Raw genomic sequence first — 14216 nt, 5'->3', positions numbered from 1 at the left:
ATAATAATAATCTGTTGAAAAGAATGGCAGCATCAGTGGAACTGATTTCAAACAAGATCGTTTCCATTTTTCTCTCTCTCCTCCTTTCTTCAAGGCTGACATCAACTAACAGCTGGCCGATGTATACAAAATCTGGATGAAAGGGAAAGGCAATAAATAGTTCTGAAGCCGCCATTCTTTTTAACAGAACATGCTTAAAAGAGGGTCTACTACTAATAATAACCTACAAAATGACACATGAGGATACACAGCAATGGTACCTTCTACTTTCCCTAGGTACAATAAAACAGTTGAATTAAGTTAGATCGAAGCTTCTTCTCAACGCTTAACATAAGCAGCTCGTTTCTATTCCAATGCAAAGACGTCTCCAACAAACTCCTAGAAACACTGCCCCCAAGTCTGTGATGGCATCTTCCTACCTGGTGCTTAAATATGAGCAGGACTTCTTTATTACTATCAATTCCACAAGATAAGGATACAACTTCGTCACTGGAAACACTGATGTATTTAGGCTTTTACTTCAACTTAAAGAAAAACTCCATGAACAAAATTAATGTCGAAAATTAAAAGGGACAGAAGTACCATAAAACATGCCCTCATATCTAAAAACATTCCATAGTCCAAAATCACTAGAATATCTTAGGAGAGAATCAACATAACCACGTGTGGACCAAAAATAAATTTCTGACTCACATCGGGATCGAACCCAGGTGTTTCAATTGAAAGGCAAGGGCGCCGCAACGGGGATCGAACCCGGGCCTTTCAAATGAAAGGCAAGGGCGCTGTCAACTGGGATCGAACCCGGGCCTTTCAACTGAAAGGCAAGGGCGCTGTCGACTGGGATCGAACCCGGGCCTTTCAAATGAAAGGCAAGGGCGCTGTCGATTGGGATCGAACCCGGGCCTTTCAAATGCAAGGCAAGGGCGTTGTCAACTGGGATCGAACCCAGGCCCTTTCAATTGAAGGGCAAGGGAACTGCCAACTGAGCCACTGAGAGATTGGACAAGGTATGAAGAAAGGAAGTCATCAACTGCAATACCAGGAAACATAATATAAAAAAATAATAAGGTATACTGGATAATGTCTAATACATTAAACATCTTGAAGACAGGTCATATCAAAGGGCTTGGCTCGAATTCCCTAGAATTTTCACAGAGAAGAATTTCCTGGGAGGGTCATGGCAGGTCACCATCACACAGATCCCAACAACCGACACAGCAAAGTTTCCAGCAAAAGCATTACCGTAAGACATTCAAGACAATGTGAAGTTCAATTTAATTATTCCACAACGACTCGGAAAAACTGTATGAACGGGTTAAGTTTCTTGTCTACCGGAACCCGCCCCCCACACACACAAACACAAAACTTGAGAGTTCCCAGTAAATATGAAAAATTTTCTCAAACAGTGGAAATGAATGCAAAAATTTGAACTCTTATGTACCTGGCGCAAACGTGAAGAATACAAAAAGATGAGGATATCGTAAATTTTCCATATTAAATTCCCAACTTAGTGGTTGTTATCAGGTACCAGAATCTCATAAAAACCAGATTACTCAACTGGATACTTAAATCAAGCTTTCGAAAAACAAAAAAACAAGTACCTGAATGAAAATTCTTGACCTTTAACGTCTTGAGTTAAATTTAATTTCTTATAACAATATTTGGAAAAAAAATCTAAACTGTGATACCTGGTTGTCAGGTAAGACTTCATCTTTCTTTAAGTCTCCAGCCGAAAAACCCTTTTGGACAGAGTCAACTGATTAATTATAAACCCAAGAGGGCTCCAAATAAAGGCGGGCGGGGGGATGGGGTGCTCCAAAGGGGAATCAGCCTGCAGAAAGAGAGAGAGAGAGAGAGAGAGAGAGAGAGAGAGAGAGAGAGAGAGAGAGAGAGAGAGAGAGAGAGAAATATGAGGGAATAGTACAGTATGGCAACCATTGAACAACAGCCAATGCTGAACCTTGTTAAAGGGTGGTCTTAAAATTCAGTGCAAAAATCATTTACGTAAAACCAATAAGAGAGAGAGAGAGAGAGAGAGAGAGAGATATTTCTAAACAACTGCGGTATCAGAAGCCTGAACGTAACAGGGTAAAAAAATTACTGACTACCATACAAAAACATATATCAAGGAAGCATCCACACGCGTTAAGAGAGAGAGAGAGAGAGAGAGAGAGAGAGAGAGAGAGAGAGAGAAAAAAAGGAGAAGAGGGAAAAAAAAGATAGAGGAAAGAGCAGAGAGGAGAGAGAGAGAGAGAGAGAGAGAGAGCCTTATGATTCTAATTTATGGACGGTAATATCATATACCCTCTCTCGGGGCTTCGACACGTCAACGAACATGGGCCATCGCCTGAAATTTCGGGTGGGCCGGGCTTCATGCTGCTCACAATTTACGGTCGTGGTATATATAATGTCGTATCTGGAGAATCATAAGCTATACCTATGAAAAAACGGAAGTCTCTCCCTCTCTCTCTGTCTCCTTCTGATACTCGAGAGATATTCAGATGTTTATCATTTTTTTTCTCTCTCTCCTTCTGATACTCAAGAGATACTCAGATGTTTATAAACTTCTCTTTCTCTCTCTCCTTCTGATACTCAAGAGATACTTAGATATTTATAAATTCTCTCTCTCTCTCTCTCTCTCTCTCTCTCTCTCTCTCTCTCTCTCTCTCTCTCTCTCTCTCTCTCTCTCTCAAGTACATCATCAGCCAATCACCACCAACAAGTCTATTACAAGAGAGAACGAAGCACAATTTTTAACCAATATTTGACTCTGGATCAGGTAAGCGAGTGCTTTGGTGAACATGACAGGGTAGGCTTTGCTAGATTTTGTGCTGAAGGAAAAAAAAAGAAAAGGTTCATCTTATGAAAAATAATCTATCAATCCGCCGGTTATCAAGCTAACTTGGGCTATAATCGCCTCCACTAATGTAGTTCGAAATTACGATTGGAAAATAGTTTTTAAAACCGTTCAGCTGTCAACTCTGTAAGATATTTGTCGTTTATTATTCCACATTTATAATTCCGCACCAAGCAATCCAAGCCAAACTGTTAGAAAAAAGTTTAACAATCGTAAAGAAGCAAGTACATAGCCTATATCTAGTCTTTCAAAACAAGCAATTGAATACAGGTAAAGCTGATCTTACAAAAACAAATATAACCAGGGATGCAAAGACAAAACAAGTGCTATTCTCCATCTTTTAACTTTCCTTTCCACAAAGGAAGAACAAAACCTTTCCTCTATGAACAGGCAAACACATCCCCCCCCCCCCCACCCAAAATAAAAAGAAAAAAAATAAGTTACGAAACTGAACCTACCCAGACAAAAACTAAATTCGCAAGTAACCGGGGCAAAGGAGTAAGTAACCTGACCTCAGGGACAGAAAGGAGAGGTCAGTTTATCTGCTAGGAAACCCACCAGGCAACCCCCTCCCCCAACCCCTTCCCCAGGTAAAAAAAATAAATACTATACGTACACCACTTTCACGGAACACACCCTTGCAGCAAAAACTTGCAGCCTGGACCCCTAGTCAGCCATAAGAAAGGACGAGGCCCCTTCATTACAAGAGACATAAGATAAAGTTATCGGAGGGGTCTTTTGATAAGTATACTGTACAGGTATGCAGATTTTATGTAGATCGCTTTTAAAGTAAACGGCTGGACAGGTTTTATATGTTCCTTTAAAAGTTATTCGTTAGGGAATATTTATGCAGTCTCTTTAAAATTATAAAGTAAAACAGCATTTATGTAGATCCCTTTACAAGTATACAGTTTGACAGAATTTACGTACGCAATTCCTTTTAAAATTATACGGTTATGCAAAACCTAAGTAGATCCCTTTACAAGTATGCAGTAGGACAAACTTTCTGTAGAATCCTTCAAAGCGTACTCTTGTGATTAAAATTCATGTGGATTGCTTGAAAAGTATAGTTAAGCAAAACTTATGCCGCTCTCTTAAAATTCAAAAGTATACAATTAGGCAAAATGTACGTATGTAATCTCTTAATTCAAAACTATTTATACAGTTAGGCAAAACTTCTGTGTACTCCTTTAAAGCTATACTGTTAGGCAAAACTATTGGATGTCTCATGAAATCTACGGCACACAGTTAAGTGTACAGTTAGGCAAAATTATGCAGATCCCTTTAAAAATATACAGTTAGATACATTTTACGTAGGTCTCTCGAAAATTGTGCAGCCAGGAGAAATTGATGTAATTCATACGAAGCAACGAAGCTTGAAGACATTACGCAATCGGAGGTGACCTTCAAATAATGGTGTCGCATAAATGTCAGTAGTCCGGGAAAGCAAGGCGGTGCCACTCTCAGGATAACTGGATATCCTCTTAAAGGATAACTGGATATCTTCTAAGGGTATAACTGGATATCCTCTTTGGGGATGACTGCATATCCTCTATGGAGATAGCTAGATATCCTCTTAGGGGATGACGGGATATCCTCTATGGGAATAACTGGCTATCGATTCTCTATGAGAATAGCTGGCTATCTTCTTTGGGTATATCTGGATATCCTCTTTGATATGACTGGATATCCTCTTTGAGATGACTGGATATCCTCTTTGATATGACTGGATATCCTCTTTGGGGATGATTACATAACCTCCTTGGATATAGCAGGATATCTTCCTAAGAGTATAACTGGACATCCTCTCTTTGGGGTTAATTGGATAGGATATCCTTCTCGAAGCAAGAGTCGTGCTTGTAAATAACGAAGAAATTACATCTGTACATAACTGCATATATATGGTTTCGTATGATGAGTTACCAACTAACAAATTATAATATATTAAAGTAGTTCAAGGAATAACATTTAAAAAATAAAAACATAGAAAATCTAATAACTATCCAACATACTGGACTGCTTCAAGACAAGAAGGAATAATATGAAAATAAAAAATCTAACGACTACCCAACATATTGGACTACTGCGAAGACTGAAACTGTTTACAACGCAATTTTCTTTTAAAATTGTCAAAAGACCAAAACGGCGACTTTTTAGCGAGACCGGAAATGAAGAACTCTTCAAAACATCATTTCTAGTAAAGGTTTCCCCCTTGTTCAGGATCCTGTTCGTTGCTTTATCTAGGAAATTTTCCTTCAATCTGTATTATATTCATAATCATACCTGCTATTCTTTTTATATTTGCAGTGTTAGGTTCGCTCGCTCGCTCGCTCTCTCTCTCTCTCAATACATACATACAATTTACATATATGTATATATATACATAAAAGCATATATATTATATATATTCACAATATATATGCATATATACATATATAAATTAACATATATACAACATACAAATATAAATCACCCCTTAAAAGATACGCTACGTGCCAAAAACAACTTATCATAATTAAAATATGAGTAATGGGTTTCTTAATGGTCACAAAACATGAATGAGCTTACGTAGCAATAACAAAATTAATTACTGCCGACGTCAGCATAGCTAGCAGAAAAAAATAAAAAAATAAATAAAGCAAGCACATTGCCTTTTGAGGTCACTACAGGCTTATTTGGAAGTTTCGCAAAATTTTCTGGCGACAATTTTATGATTTAAAAAGTTTCTCCCGTAGTTTTATCATATTGGAAATGATAAACGCACAATATACCTAAATATTTAAAGCTGTCTGTATCTACATTACAGGTAGGCTTTAGTGAGAGCGACTATCTCAAATTCAAAGTGAATAAATGATCCAAGTTCGTAACAAAAATACATAACAACAGGTCATGTTTAACACCACGACGTCCGTGATCAACAACAAAGTTAAGTATATATCTTAGTTTTACCAGACCACTGAGCTGATTAACAGCTCTCCTAGGGCTGGCCCGAAGTATTACTTGGCTAGGAACCCATTGGTCACCTGGTAACGGGTCCTACAGCTTATTGTGGGATCCGAACCACATTATATCAAGAACTTAATTTCAATTACCAGAAATAAATTCCTCATATTCCACGTTGGCTTGGCCAAGAATCGAACTTCGGACCACCGGATTGGTAGCCGAGCGCGAAAACCACTCGTCCAACGAAGAACTCATCAACAACAAAGCACTGAAAAGAACTACGATAAGGCCTTACCAAACGTTTTGGATAAAACGACACTAATAAACAAAGAAAAACAACGTATACAATAAAAAAAATCAATAAAGTTTAATAGCACAATGCGATGAAGCGAGCAGCCGGCCCTCATGCGAGCAAAACATTACGGAACCTCACGATACCTTGAGCTGTCTTCACCGTTCACATCATTACCTATATAATTTCTACGGAGTAGCTCGACAGTGGTTCCATGACGAGAGCACAAGAAATGACAGAGACATGGAGAATGAACACGGAGAATTCCCTAAATATAATATATCCCTCAGGAACCATCTATGGGCTGCTTGGCAAATTTTAATCCCTGAAGTACTGGACACTTTCGAAAGGATTACTAATCTTCCCATTTTCTGTTATCTTCAATTTCCGGATCTTTAAATTCATTACCAAAATGTTTAACGCCAGTTTTATTTATAACAAAGCTAATTTATCAAGTTTTATTCTGTAAATGAAAGAAAACATCTGACATGAGAATGAATCATCTATCATTATAAAGGACCCTTTATTGGTAGATTAACATTTTTCAAACCAGTTTTTTTATATATAAATTCGAATGACTAATGTATCAGTTTTATTCGGTAAATGAACGAATACGCCAGATACAGTAAGAATTAATCTATGCAATAAATACGACCCTGTCTTGGTACTAAATACGACCCTGTCTAGGTAAGTACCAGATTACAAACTTAGCTACACCAACCCCGCCGCCTTCCCTAAAATAAAAACAAAACCCAGAATTCTGTCTCGAAATTATTGGTTCAGGGGCAAATTGAATCGTCTATTTACTGTAGCTGACGCAAAGCTACAGCGCACACAAGACCATGGGGGTATGAAGCAACAATGTAAAGAGCAAAAAAGGGGAATGGTGTACTTTCCCTTTATACAACGAAGTCCGGGAGGACAAGCTACAAGAAATACGTTAATGGAAATACCTAGACCTAGAACTGCGCTTTGTCCTACATAGTTAAAGGTTACTGAACCAAAAGAACTTGACCATGGCTAAGGAGACTGAACCAAAAGAACAACTTGACCATGGCTGAGAGAGAGAGAGAGAGAGAGAGAGAGAGAGAGAGAGGAGAGAGAGAGAGAGAATTAAGTTCGATTGGCAATCGAAATGGGTTTACGGAGGGGATGGCCGCACAGTGTCAACTCACACTTACTGGGAGAACCTGATCTGTAGACCTATGTCATTCTTATGTGTATATATATATATATAATATATATATATATAATATATATATATATATATATATAGTATATAATATATATACATACATATATATACACATATATATATATACACACACACACGCACATATATATATATATATATATATATATATATATATATATATATATATATATTATACACATATATATATATATATATATATATACATACATAATATTCTCATTTCAAGGGCCAATGGAGGGGGAATGGGTTCCCCTTTAGGAGCTACACCAGTTCAGTCTAACATAAAAAGTACACATTAACAAATGGCGTCGCCCCACTGTCTGGGCTTTGAGAGAGCCTTTCAGGAATTGCTTATAACAAGAAACGTGAATAATTTGCCCAGAGAACAAGGATAGAAGACTAATTTTTTTCCTCGTTAAAATCTTGGTAATTGTAAAAGCAAATTTTGTATTTCTTCAATATGAAGCTTATAGTGAAAATGCAATTTCATTTAAGTGAATAGCAATTTACTATAACAATTCCCTACAGAAATAAATTACAGATACAAGCCTACACCTAGTTACAAGGCATCAAAACCAGACGGCAAAGGAAACCAATTAGTGTCTGTTCTGCCTGGACTAAGAAATGACAAACAGGAAAGGAATTAGCCCTAATAGGCTTAATTCCTTTCCTGTTTGTCTTGAGAGGGAAAATACATAATCAAGTTGAAGTTTATTCTTCATTCCAATACATACAGTAAACCGTTTGCGCCAACATTTTATGCTCTGTTTTTTTTTAACTCAAATGAACACAGCAATAACTGTCACAAAAGTATGAATAAATGCTGCCTTACAAATCAAAATTATCATAATTTTATTATTAATCGGAAGATATAAACTGTCTATATGGAACATGCCGACAGAAGGCACCTACCTGAAATTCAAGCTTCCAAATAATATGGTGTTCATTATAAAGAAGTTAAAACATGTAGGAAACGCAGAAGAGATCAGTTATTAGGAAAAAATATAAACTTATGAATTAATGAATAAAAATAGTAAATAAAATATCAAAATACAGGGTGAACGGTTTTAGGGTAATACAATGCATCTTCGATTAAACTTCTAACGTTCTAATTGCACAACATCCTCGTGGAGACTATTGATAACATTACGTTATGCCATCAATACAAATGCGTTTAATTAAGCACATCCAGCGTTATGGCACTGGTTTGGACAAGAGGTAACCAATGTAAGCTGTTCGAATATACACGTCAGTCTCCAACAAAGTTTCAACCGCGCTCAAAAACAATAGATAGAACCAGCCCTCCTTCGCCCGGTTCAACGCACGAACCAACTAAGTATTCGAGCATCTCCACCCTGAAGGCGTAGGTCGACTAAACCGACAACCATAAACTACATTCGTAGGACGCCTTCCCTAGAATTACAGTAAGCATACCTGGTGCAAAAATGGCTACCTATACACCAAAGCGACTTGCATACGATCTGGTGATAGCTCCTGTCTCCCAAACAAACGGTTCAAATCCCTTTCCTCCAATTCATTAAGTCATTCCAATATTAAATCAAGGTCACCAACTATATCATTAACTCAGTATTTTTCGACTTACTGGCTGCTATGTGTAGTTAACTACGCCTAAGTGATGCAATTTGTTTCCTCATTATACTTACAAACTCACAGAAACATTAATAGAACCATCTTTCTTATCGCCCCGATATATATGGGATATATGTACATACATACATACATACACACACACACACACATATATATAATATATATATATATATATATATATATATATATATAATATATATATATATATATATATATATATATATATATATATATATATATATATATATATATATATAATTAGTATATGAAGAGAAGAGTCAATATATATACTGCTGAACTAAACAAGAGGTGAATCGTTTTAGCGAAGCACAGAATTTTTATTACCCTTTATCTTATAAATAATATTTATCAGTGATAGTAAGTTTGCAAATTATTTTGCACCGCCAGTTTTATTAACCATAAGCCTATTGAAGATATCAGATATGACATAATATTTGCTTTGTAACTATCAAGAGAATGCACTACTGCTAATCCAGGGGATTTATGGAACCTGTCTACGGTGTTGACGTAAATTTTCATTAGATATTTGAAAATTCCAATATTTTTTTTCAAGCCGAACATCCTGGAAAAAAATCTACGGGCCAAATACCCTGCGTCCCATAAACGATGCCCATAAAAATAATAAAGAGTGACAGATTATGTTTAAGGCCTAGTACTACATAAGCTATATACGTGTACACACACACACATTATATATATATATATATATGTGTGTATATATATGTATATATATTGTATGTATATGTATATATATAGATATATATATATGTATGTATGTGTATATATATATATATTAATAAATTCAAATCTACAATTCCAAGTTACTGTTACGTTGGCAATCAACAACAGAGGTTTTTATTTGTAACAATCTTTAAATGTTACAACCGGTTACAACCTTCGGTCACTTCTCCATACAGGAGTGGCCCTGCTGAACGCACTATTACACGAATAAGCACCCCTGTCAGTCATGTCTTTTGGCACCCGTAACCTTGTGTATTGCCAAAAATTCATTATCTTTAAGGTATGGTAGGCTCATACCGGTATCTCTTCTTACCGTATACATTTAATTAGACAATTGCACACTATTGAACATAATGCTAGACCTAATTTAACCATTAGTATTTTCATTCTGATCATCAAAGGGATATTCGATGGGCATACAAAAGTGAAAAAAAGTGAAAATGCGAAAATATAAGTGAAAAGTTAAAAAAAGAAACACGAATATAGAAACATTAAATTTATATCACTAAAAAATCTACCTTCTTACAATATACTTTCATTTGGAGAAAACTACAATTGGGTTACGTTTTCACTTTGTACGGCTTCGACTAGAACTAGGTTAAACAAGCAAGAACACTCAATTGGACCACAAGAAATTCAGTTTCTTTCACGAATAAAGGCTACAACGCTAATGCCATGCCATTTATTGGTAATCCATAAACGACCTTACTGAAAATCCATCGACAGTTTTATTAGTAAGCTATGTACTATTCCATGGTTTACAAATAACGTGCATCAACTGACAGGCCTGATAAACAAGACATTCCTTACTATTATGGAAGAAAGGGTTTTGCACCTAATGAATCGAGGCATAACTAATGACTTACGACAGGTCTAAATGGGCAGTTCAAAGGCTTCACTGCAGTGTACGGCAGTACGTAAGAGCTGTTCAGATACACCCAAAACGAAGAAAATGAGCTTTAGTACTAAATGGCGAACCGACAACCACTCGGCTACTAAGTTTCCAATGAATGCAAATTGCTCACACTTAACCATACCTACCAAAGAGGGCAAATTAGTTATTTATACTTCATAAGGAATGAGCTTATAAAGGTTACCTTCCGTGAGTTGCGAGAACAGGCTACATAACATTAAAGCAAAACGTAACGGAATGTTAATCCAGCTTAGTCATTCATCACCACAGATACCAGATAACAGCAAAGTATCTCAAATAAAACAAGTAAACACAAAATAAACCCTTCGAAATCTAAAGTAAGCTTACTTGTGTTAATTCAGTGTCAAACCTTATAAAACAAAATCACTGCAGCTTTCCACGTGAATGATTACAAAAAGTTTATCCTTTTAACTAAACTTACAAAAAAAGTCGGGTAGTTCCAAGCTACAATAAGTAGTCTTATTGAAAAAATCATGGTATTTTTTTCTTACAGTAATCGGTAATCGACATTATACTGTGTAAAATATTTTTATGGTAAAATAGGTGCCATATGTCATGCCCTTTATAATAGGTATTAATGATAATTTATACGTGATAGGCTTTTATCTCCTGTTAGTTTCCCGCCCAGGCCTAGATAGGCCTACCTACCTATTTTCCCAAGACAAGCGCAGAAGATCCATAGGCTGATGATGAAGGGCGTCTGAACTCTTTCGAAGTCTATGACGGCCACGGGATACCTCTTGTTGGGGTCACCATGACCACCATGGTCTCCGCCATGCCCACCACCAGCGTGGCCCTCTTCGCCATGCCCACCAGCGCCTCCGTGGCCCTCTGCGCCATGTCCGCTACCGTGGGCATCGTCCCCCGTTCCGTGGTGTTCCGCAGGGCTGACGCTCGGGGCTCCTGTGTTATGATGCCCAGTTCCTCCTCCTCCGCCCCCTCCTTCAGAGCCATGTAAACTGTTACCACCACTACTCCTGGGAGTCGTACCCACGTGAGGGTGAGCTTCCGTCGGCGTATTGGCACTTACGTACGCCAAGAACCCCACCACGCACGTTACGTACAGGAAAACATGCTTGACGCCCATTGCTGACAAGGGGGTAATAGTATGTATAATATATATACCGTTAGGCACCTCCCTGGATTAAATCACAGACACAACACACCGTTATGTAGAATAAGAATAAAATGAAAGGCAATTCACGCTAAATTTCTCTTTTTCAACGAGAGCTGACCCTTTTTCCCACCTCAAGCTCTCGGCCGCAAATGATTTTAACACTGTTTTACTGAAAACACCGAAGTGTCTCGTTCGGCGGCTTTCAAACTACTGCACCAGCAGCAGCAGCAGGAGACGTGTAACTTTCAGACTACAATAGACGAGCAAGTCCAATCACAGTTTTATAACGAATAAAAATGAATAACGAAAGTCTTTGGAGACGGAGGCTTCGGATCGAAAACGCGCGCACGAGAGAGTGAGAGAGAGGGAATGGCACATGTAGACCCGATAACGGCCAACAGCTGACTGACTCTGACGTTCGGCGTTCGCTTGACTCTCGAGTTTGTTCCTCCTCACTCGGGGAGATTCAACCACCGGCCTCTTTCCCTCTCCCCCCAACCTTTCCTCCGTCCATCCCCAACAAACCCCCTCCCATTACTAGAGCACGCACACATACACATACAGTCTTTCCTGTTTTCTTTCTCATTCCAGTCCGGAATGGAGGTATTATCTTTTGGAAACCACTGGTAATGTGATTAACATTAACATGACTGTACACCGAAGGTGCATTACCTTCGCAAGATGTCTGCAACAAAATATTGCAACGGACATTCTATTAGTTCTTGTGTTTTAAGCCAAGGTTGCATAATCACGTAATTGCTGCTGCAGAGAATGACCTTAAAATAGGATAGGGTGGAAATTACCCAACATAAACATTCAACTAGCAAAGTTACTGTTTTTATAAGGTATTTTTTTTTTTTTTACCTTGCATGATATTAGTCGCGTTTGGATACATAAACACCAGTGATATATTAGTTATCTGTTATCTTTGATATCATCTAGACTAACTGTGTACTTATGTTCTTCCGTGTAGGATGCACACAACTTCTGATTTATTCTAAATTAGACTTAAAACGGTTATAAACAACAGTCGGTTGGCAAAGATTCATGGACTCTTAAGAGTTATTTGTTGGTTCAAAATTAGATAAATAAAGGTTACATGAAATAAATCAACAATTATAAATGACATTCAGTCGGCAATTTAAGATTTACGAAGTCTATAAGTCACGTGTTTGTCGAGTTTCAATACGGCTAGAGCTCACTACAGTCACAGCCTCAGTGTGAGTAGTACCCTCTCATATGAAGTAGTACCCACCTCAGCTGCGTAAACACCTTTTTGTATCTAGAAAAGTAAGGAAAGGCATTCAACTCAAGCACTCAACGTTCACTTAAAAAGTGTGGTCTACCTACTTGCTACTGGTAGAGATTTACAGTTGCGAAATGAGGCAGTGCAGTCAGTTGATGCATAAACAGATAATAAACTATACAAGCTTGAAATGTGAATATTCTTTCCTTAAATAATTTACGATTACGAAGGCTTGAACGCTATAGTTGCGAAATAAGTCTGTCCCTGTCTTTTTATGTAAATATACAATGATTCATGTTACAACGAATATTAGGCGTTCTTGATTATGATTTTTAATCATTAGTTCTAATTTACGTAAATTACAAACATGACTCTCAATATGCTTGTTACAACATTAGAAAATTTACCCTAATTTCATGGAAAACATGAGACAGTGATCACTCACTGCTACATTTGTACTTCAGGAGCAGAAAAGTTCCACAATATTGGCTGCTCCGTGCGCCTGCGCAGAAGGCTCATTAGCAGCTCATCGAACCCTCTCCACACCCACTGGCACTGATCCATTCACTTTCATCTTGAGCATACGCCCGCACTCCTGGGTTTTAAGAGCCTTCCTTTCCAATACATCTTCCAAACATTTACTCAGTTATTTCTAGGTCTTTCTCTCATCCTTCATAACACTCCAGAATTATACATCTTTTAATGACTAACTTATTTCCCTCTGCTCTTCTCAAATGATAAATCATCTCTGTTGTTGTTTCTTCTACTTCTTCTTCTTCTTCTTCTTCTTCTTCTTCTTCCAGGCTGCAACCACCTGTCTACTAAGTAACAGTTGCCCAGTTCACTGCTTCGGTCAAAAAAGGTTCATCGACCTTGGAACTACTTGATCATAGGGGCCAGTAATTGGATTGAAGTACCTGGAATTTATTCAAAAGTAGTGGGTTGCAAGGCCGGATACTAAACAGCATGGGGATATAAACTTCATCCTGAAATAAACATGAAAACTGCAAAAGTATGCTAGAGCTTCCCAACCAAAGGGCTTTTACAGGGCACGCACATAAAAGATATATCCACATACATGTATAACACGAAAGTATTCATATGGAATTGGAATACAGAATTTGGTCCAAAGGCCAAGCGCCAGGACCTATGAGGTCATTCAGCACTGAAATGGAAATTGAAAGTATAAAGGTTTGAAAGGTGTAACAGGAGGAAAACCTGTTAGGAGAGAGTGGAAA

The 14216-nt window shown here is 37.6% G+C and overlaps 1 protein-coding gene across 4 annotated transcripts in view; it reads right to left on the bottom strand.

Moving 5' to 3' along the window:
* Window positions 1-12169, bottom strand: part of LOC135197994 (Na(+)/H(+) exchanger beta-like) — a 264191-nt gene extending 252022 nt beyond the window's left edge. For 2 of the 4 annotated variants that reach the window (XM_064225318.1, XM_064225320.1), the window contains exon 1: window positions 11264-12169. In XM_064225318.1, coding sequence (XP_064081388.1) covers window positions 11264-11702 — 439 coding nt within the window. In that variant the 5' untranslated portion in view covers window positions 11703-12169. The remainder of the gene's footprint in view (window positions 1-11263) is intronic. The other 2 variants (XM_064225321.1, XM_064225322.1) reach the window with 2 other exon arrangements.
* Window positions 12170-14216: the final 2047 nt, after the last annotated feature.

Source organism: Macrobrachium nipponense, chromosome 21, assembly GCF_015104395.2.
Source record: "Macrobrachium nipponense isolate FS-2020 chromosome 21, ASM1510439v2, whole genome shotgun sequence".
In the NCBI taxonomy this organism is placed as follows: Eukaryota; Metazoa; Arthropoda; class Malacostraca; order Decapoda; family Palaemonidae; genus Macrobrachium; species Macrobrachium nipponense.
The sequence above is the reverse complement of the archived record's forward strand: the minus strand, read 5'-3'. Positions and strand labels throughout refer to the sequence as shown.